The 7,612-nt window shown below is 41.4% G+C and overlaps 1 protein-coding gene across 1 annotated transcript; it reads right to left on the minus strand.

The window, feature by feature from the left end:
• Positions 1 to 937: 937 nt before the first annotated feature.
• On the minus strand, positions 938 to 1,906 carry LOC146822260 (olfactory receptor 2D3-like). The gene has a single exon (XM_085610002.1). It carries the CDS (start codon positions 1,904 to 1,906, stop codon positions 938 to 940), a length of 969 nt encoding a protein of 322 aa, XP_085466128.1.
• Between the last annotated feature and the right edge of the window lie 5,706 nt (positions 1,907 to 7,612).

Consider the following 7,612-nt stretch of genomic DNA (forward strand, 5'->3'; position numbering starts at 1 on the left):
TTGGAATATGCACCTACATCTCTGGGTCCTTGAAATGGTAAGTAATATAGAATACAAAACTAAAGACTTATACTTTACTCGGAAGAAGCTGCACATGGACACCAGAAGCAAACAGGTAATATATACCGTGTGTTGATTCAGGTGACCAGATTGCTTCTTTGTGGGTTGCAAGGTACTTTTTTCCAGTTCTAGATTTTTTTTACAATTCATCGTTACAAGGCCTCTTCATGGACATTTATCATGCCAAAATTCTGGAAGTAGCAGATATAGCATCACGCAACACTTCGGCTTGGATCCTTTAACCTACCTGCTAGTGAGGGTTAAGTGAGGGGCAGGGACCAAAAACAAACAAATTGAAATAAATAGAGGACACATATTACAGGCAGTTCTAAAGCAGAATTATTGACATATTGCAGCATATCACTGTCTGAAAGAGTCCACTGTGCTGTTGATATGGGAATGTACCAGCTCATACTTAGCTCTAAAGGGACTGTCACCCAAGTCTCTATATAGTTTCTGCTGCTCTGTTAAGTGAGCACTGCAGGCATAGAGAGCTTCCCATGCTGCCTTCTTCTTCTGTAGTGCTTCCATTTTCAGCATGCTACCTCCATTCTGTTTGCTGCTCTGTATGTTTGTTGATATCCGTTCCTGTTTTGGGGTGTAATTGTAAGTAGACCTGGACTTTGCAGGGCCTGAATAGTCAGACTGCCCCTATCTGCTTTGTGTTCATGTCATACAATGAGTCAACCTTCTTAATATTGTGGTGAAAGAGCTTCAATTTTGATATTCCACCTTTGTTTCATTGAATGTGTAAAATCTATGATAATCAGTGATTTAGCTGTGACCAACTCATAATGTAACCTTTGCTTGAATTCTACATTCAACTAAGTGATTTAGTCCAAGAGTTTCTTTTATTTCACATACCTACTCTTTGATTTCAAATACTCATCTTTTGAATGGCTGATGAACAAAAGTAAGATGTTAATTTAAAATGTGCCCTTAAGAAAACATTCTTCAGAGCCATCTTCACATCCTTATTTCGTAGACTGTAGATAATGGGGTTGAGCATCGGTGGGGTCACAGTATAAAATACAGAGATCATTTTATCCAAATCTTCAGAGTTTTTAGACACTGGTCTCATGTACATGTAGATGGCAGTGCTGTAGAATACGGTGACAACGATCAGATGAGGGGTACACGTGGAGAAGACTTTTAATCTGGCTTCAGAGGAGCGGATTCTTACAACTGTAATAATGATTCGGATGTAGGAGATTGCAGTGAAGAGGCTTGGTATCAATAGTATAAAGATACTTGAACAGAAGATTATCATCTCTGTGACATACGTGTCCACACATGCCATCTTCAGAAGAGCATGGGAATCACAAAAAAAATGATTAATTTTAGACTCACATACTGGCAACCGTAGTGTAACAAAGGTACCTGAGAATGCCATCAGACTGCCAAATAACCAGCAGCAGGATGCTAATGTATTACAAATCGATATGCGCATGGTGACTGTATAGTGCAATGGAAATGTGATGGCTACATAACGATCGTATGCCATGATTGCCAGGAGCACACATTCTGTAATCCCGAATAACAACATAGTGTACATCTGAGCTGCACAGCCAGCGAAGCTGATTCTACTCCTAACAAGAAGTTGGGACAACGTGTTAGGAACAATCACAGAAGTTAAGCAAATGTCCACCAGGGAAAGGTTTCCCAGGAAGAAGTACATCGGCGTATGAAGCCGAAGGTCACTGATACAGGCTGTGATAAGGCTGATATTTCCAATTAGAGTCAACATGTATACCATCAAAAATAACACAAAGAGAAAAGTCTTCACAGTCGGATCCTGAGACAGCCCAATGAGTAAGAACTCTGTAATTGAGCTTCCATTTTCCATTTTCAGTGACTCCTTTTTCATATCATCTACAGAAAAAGAGGACATACCCTTAATAAACACATTGTGCATAAAGGAAGTCTTTGATCAGATAGAACACATACTGTGGATATGCATCTTGCTAACACCCACCCACACACTCTTCAACTTGCACTCAACAATGCAAACTCTGAAGTACTACATGCTGCAAGCTTGAGACACAACAAACCTCATCCCTTATCCCAACATCAATTCACTTTTCATCACTGAAGCATGGATCATCCCAATGTCCTTGTACATCCTATTCTTCCTCGTTCCTACAGATTAGATCATGCAACATGTAGACCATGGTCATGATAAAGGAGGTGGCCCTCACAAACCTCAAACTTTGGCCTAAACACACATTTTCCTTATATTTCTGAAATGAAAAGCTCCAGACTCTGTAGGGATCCACAAATTGCCAACCACCCAACAGTCCCACATATCGCCCGATAAAAGTGGTACCCAACTTGTGTGGGTCAGACTAGTGCCCATAACAGGACCGGACCTAAAACAAAATATGGACACTTCATATGTTTCCACACAAAATCAAACCTCTTTTGCGATTTGGATAGCTGTAAATTGCGGCCCCTAGCTATCAAACCTGCTTATTTCTGAAAACTAAACACTGGGGGAGTTCAGGGTAGTGCAACTTTGTGTGAACGTCATGAGGTTTTCTTACTGAGTCCCTTGCAAACCTTAAACGTTGGCTAAAAACACATATCCAAATGTTCTTACATTTCTGAGTGGGAAAGTTCAAGAATCAGTGGGGATCAAAATGTATCCTACCACCCACCGATCCTACACAACTCCCAATAAAAATAGTACCCCACCTGTGTGGGTAAATCTAGTGCTAGAAACTAGGACAATAACACAATGTTATACCTGTCAGAATTAGGGTAGTCTTCCCTCAAACCTTTTGCCTAATTGTCTCCAATCTATGCTGAGTTTTTGCTTCTGCTTGCCTTAGAACTTTGTGCACTGCTAACATGTGCTACAATTATTGTGTTTAGTCCCCTAAGCAAACATGGTTTGATTTGCATATATTTAATTATAATATTTAATTTACTTGTAAGTCCCTTGTAGAATGGTATAGCATATACCTAGGACCTGTAAATTAAATGTTACGAGGAGGCCTGCAGCTGTTTGTGCCACCCACTGAAATATGACTCTAAAACTTGTTAGAGGCCTGCCATTGCATCCTAATTGCAGTGGTATACTGCCATGTTGACTTGGCATTTAAACCCCTTACCAAGCCCTAAGTTCCCCTTTCATTACATATAAGTCACCCGTAAGTTAAGCCCTAGTAGCCCATAGGGCAGCGTGTTCTGTAATTAAAAGGTTGGATGGGTACTTTTAAGTTTTACATGTCTTGGTAGTAAAAAACATCCAAATGTGTCTTTCCCTAATATGAGGCCTACCCCTCCTGGTAGGGTAACATTAGGGATTCCTCATTACATTTAATAAGATGTAATTCCTAATTGAGAGGAAGTAGAAATTTTATGTTTGGCACCCATGGAATTATAATCATAAACCCTCTTTAATTGTTAAGTTGTATTTTTCATTATAATTTTGAAAGATAACATTTGTCTGCACTTAGCCATTTGTGCCTGCAGCCTGTCTCGGGTCACATGACTGGGTTCAACTGACAGACATTGTGAATTCCTCCCAGACAGTCACACATTAGAAGAATTAGGTGTGCCTCAATGGGCCATCACTGGCAGGATGGGGTAGCGGAGCTGAGCAAAGTCCCACTTACACCTGGATAGGCTGTATCCTTTCTCTACACAAATGGCTTAACAACTCTGCATTGTCACTGCAGCCAGCTTTGAGATTGGGAGTCAGAAAATTCCATGCATTTCAGAGAATATTTCCAGAAGCTTCTCTCACCTTCCAGGAGAAGGGTACAACGGTATAAAAAAAGAGCCTGAAGACCCACTCTTCACTTCACTACTGAACCTGCGCAATGAGTCTCAGAGGCTTCCCGCTAATGTGACCTTCTGTGCCCTCTGCAAGACTTCTGCTGTGCTTGGAAGGACTGATTTGCTGCTTGGAGCCTGCCTTGAACCCCCAGAAGCCAGTCTTGCTTATACATCTCTACCCAGGACTATCAAAAGTGACTCCACAGGCTAGTCTGAGGGCCTCCTTTTCAGAGCCACAGGGACATAACTGGCTCCCACCATCTTGAACCCACTCTTGGACCCAGCCTGAGTGAGTGCTGAACCCACAAGATATCTCCATTGTGCTAAATGTGCAGATGGTTGATTTCCAAAACTGAGGAAAAATAAAAGTTGGCCAAAAAGTGCTCTGAGAACCTGGAGCATACCAGTACCAACCTGCTTGCCTATCCATCCTAGGTGCATCAGCAGTCGGATTGACTTTACAGCTTCTCCCGCTAAGTTTCTACTCTGCAGCAAATCTGTTTTAGCGGTCCTTTACCAAAGGGGTATCCAACCTTGTGGAACTATCTTCAGCTACAGCCTTCTGCTTTGTCCTGCTGGAGATTTTTGACTTAAAAAATCTTCACTGCGCCATAGCTCCATGGCCGTCTGACGATGATGTTCCCTCCTCAGATACTCCAGCAGCCTTGCCCCACTGAACTTCTACCTTCTCAGATATTTTTCTCTCAACATTTGACAAGTTCCAATCTACTTCCTGTATCTGAATTGTACTCCATTGTGGTTGGCTTTAAGTCGTGCGACCAGCTTTCTGTGAATGGCACTTTGATCTTTTATTCACTATTTTTCAGATAAAGCTTTAAGTTTCATAACTCTGGTTCTACTGATTAGATTTTTGTAATTCCGATGTCATATAATATATTAAAATGTACTCTATTTTTCTAAATTGTTTTGAGATTTTTCTTGAGTTGTGTTTTCACTTTATTACTTTTTGTGTGCTGCATAAATACTTTACACTTTGTCTCTAAGTTTCACCTGACTGCTTTTGTGCCAAGCTACCCAGGCTTAATTTAGTGGTTTTTCATGGTTCACCCTGCAAAGGATTGTGGCTGTTTACCAGGGCTCACACCCCCTTCAAATAACAAAACTATTTGTCACAGATAATATCTTTCAATTCTCTCCATAGGCGACCATTCAAAGCAAGGATCCTTCTGAAGAGAGCTTGCCTGATGCTCAAAGCCTTGAATTTTGATTCGCTCATGTACCTATCACAAAAGATTATTATTTCAGGAGGCAGATGCTTTCTAAGGAGTGTAGGAAGTTCTGAGATTAAAAAAAAGAAAGGACCTATGACCACACCTTCTCTGGAACTGTTCCAAGAATTGTGAACTTCCTTCTGGTAAAGATTTGGACAAACCCATCAACCATGACTTTCAAGTAAGAGATTAAAAGAATTGTACCAAACTAATTCCTTGCATAATTGATCTGGACCAGAGATGACTCCTGGATTTCTGGTTTAATCCCCACCAAGATGCAGGTATCTTAGGCTTTTGCTGCTGCACCACCAATAAAGGCAACAAAGGATCACTGATGCAAAATCAAATGTAACAGGACAGGTATATCACTCTGTTTATGTTCTCCCGGGTGTTGGGCGGGCCATTTGCCCTATGGGCCAACACCAGAGGCATTTGGCCCTTAAGTTGTTTTCCCTTGGGGACAGATCCTGCCTCCTTTTGGTTTGTGATTGTGCCTACCAAGGGGAAAACTAACATGCAAAAAAAAATTGTTCCCAAAAGAGCCGACTTTTTTGCTACAAGTGCTGACCCCCAATAATTTTCTTGCCATTTTGTTTTCCCCAGGAAAAAACAAACATGCTGTGAAAAAAGTATGGGCCACCCAGGGAGCCAGACCCCCCTAAAAACTCTAAATATCACTGGTGTTCAATAATATTCCTGTCTGTGACCCATGAGCAGGAAATTGTGAAAGGCATCGCTGGAAAAGGAGACATTTTGCTTTCCAACAATACCTGGCTCAAAGATGGGGAGACACACTCCACCCTGAAAACCCACCAGGTGTCTGAGAAAGCACCCACCTGATCCTTCCTTGCCGCTCTGGATAAGTTTGTGATGTCAAAGTTACTAGCAGCACCCTTACATCACAAAAACGCTTTGGGAGGGAAAAGGGTTGAAGAAGATGGAATTCTGCTTCATACCTATCCTTGGGCCTGCCAGAAGTTTCTTTTTTAATCCTCCTCAGCATCTCTCTTCAGCTGCTGGCCACACTGAGGGGGTAGTGCACATCTTCCGCTGCTACCCGATGGCTGCACTAAATGTTTTAAAGCAGTCAATTTGTTCTCAGTCACAGAAGCAATGTTTATGATACTTCACATGCTAATGCCTTTTGCAACAACCAAATAAACTATTTTATGATGAAATAAAAAATGTAACATACACTTGCAAGTAATTGCACACATAATTTAGTCATGCACTAAATGCTGGAAGGTGTTTTATTAGTGATGATAAGTAGGGAACAACAAGTTGTAATAAGGCCACAAACACAATAAAAAGATCAGTCAAGGTCTCAATAAATTATTCCCTTACTCAACCCTTGGTAGCTGGCTACGAGCAGCCAGGCTTAACTTAGGAGACAGGTGAATACAGAATTTAAAACACCAATACATTAAATAAGTAAGACACAATACAAATCTAACCCCTATATAATTAAATAGATTATATGTTTATGGACAAATAGACATTGAAACACATACATCCACTGTGGGGATCTGGAGATATGATCTAATAAAGAATAAACACTATGTAGTGCTTAAAAACCTACAGTGCCAGAATGGGACAGCTGGTCATGTTTAACTGGGACAAAGTCAAAGTTGGAGGTCAGCTACGATGGCTCCCTGGTTAGATACACTAAGCGGGATGCCACAGTCAAAATTTGATTGTCAAACTTTTTCAGAGCGTTTTCTTATGTCATCGAGCAAGCCACTTATTCAGGCTGGATTTGTGTCATTGAAATAGGTTTGGTCCAGCGGGAGCCCCTTGTTAACTGTTAGAAGTTTTGTCGAAGAGGATGATCTCCGGAGCTTCAGTGTCACAAACCTAGTTTTCAGGCTCGGTCCTGGTTTGACATCGGTGGCTTGGCTAATGTTGACTGGTCCGTCACCTTATGGAGCTTTTAGATAAAAATTTCCAAAACTTCTCTAAACTTCTGGAACTTCCTCCTGATCTTCCTTTTGTGGGTTTAAAAGCTTTGAGATGGTACCTGGGATGTTGAGACTACATTTCCCACAATGCACCTGGTCAAGTAGTTAAAAATCTACTGGACGTACTCCAGGATGGGGATTTCTTGGTGGAGATGATGCAGGTGAGCTATGTCCACTCCTTGATCCTTGTGAATCCAGGGATAGTCCTTTGGGCTGTAGTTCTAAATTGTGCAGCAGGTACAGTACTTCAGGGTACAATCCTTTGGGTGCGGATCAGGGTTTCAGCAGGGCACTCATTCTTCTCTATGTTGTTTAAGGTAGAGATCTAAATGGCTTGCAACTCTCCCATATTTATCCCAGTCCTTTTCACAAGCAGGAGGCACCCCTGACCAATGGGGCAGGGTGACAACCATAAGTATGACTACTTCCTCCAAAGGCAAAATCTTGTCCCAGAAGGTACAGTAGTCAAAAATCCAAAATAGAGAATATCTTTCCTAGAGGGTTATATCTTGCTAACCTATCCTCTGGTGTGGCGAGATTTCCCTAACACTTCCCTTCCAGCCCCCTTACTAATCCAAT

The sequence above is a fragment of the Triturus cristatus genome, chromosome 6 (genome assembly GCF_964204655.1).
Source record: "Triturus cristatus chromosome 6, aTriCri1.1, whole genome shotgun sequence".
NCBI lineage: Eukaryota > Metazoa > Chordata > Amphibia > Caudata > Salamandridae > Triturus > Triturus cristatus.

Excerpts from the sequence above, each read along its gene's own strand:
- LOC146822260 (XM_085610002.1), bottom strand. The coding sequence starts at position 1,906 with ATGGAAAATGGAAGCTCAATTACAGAGTTCTTACTCATTGGGCTGTCT.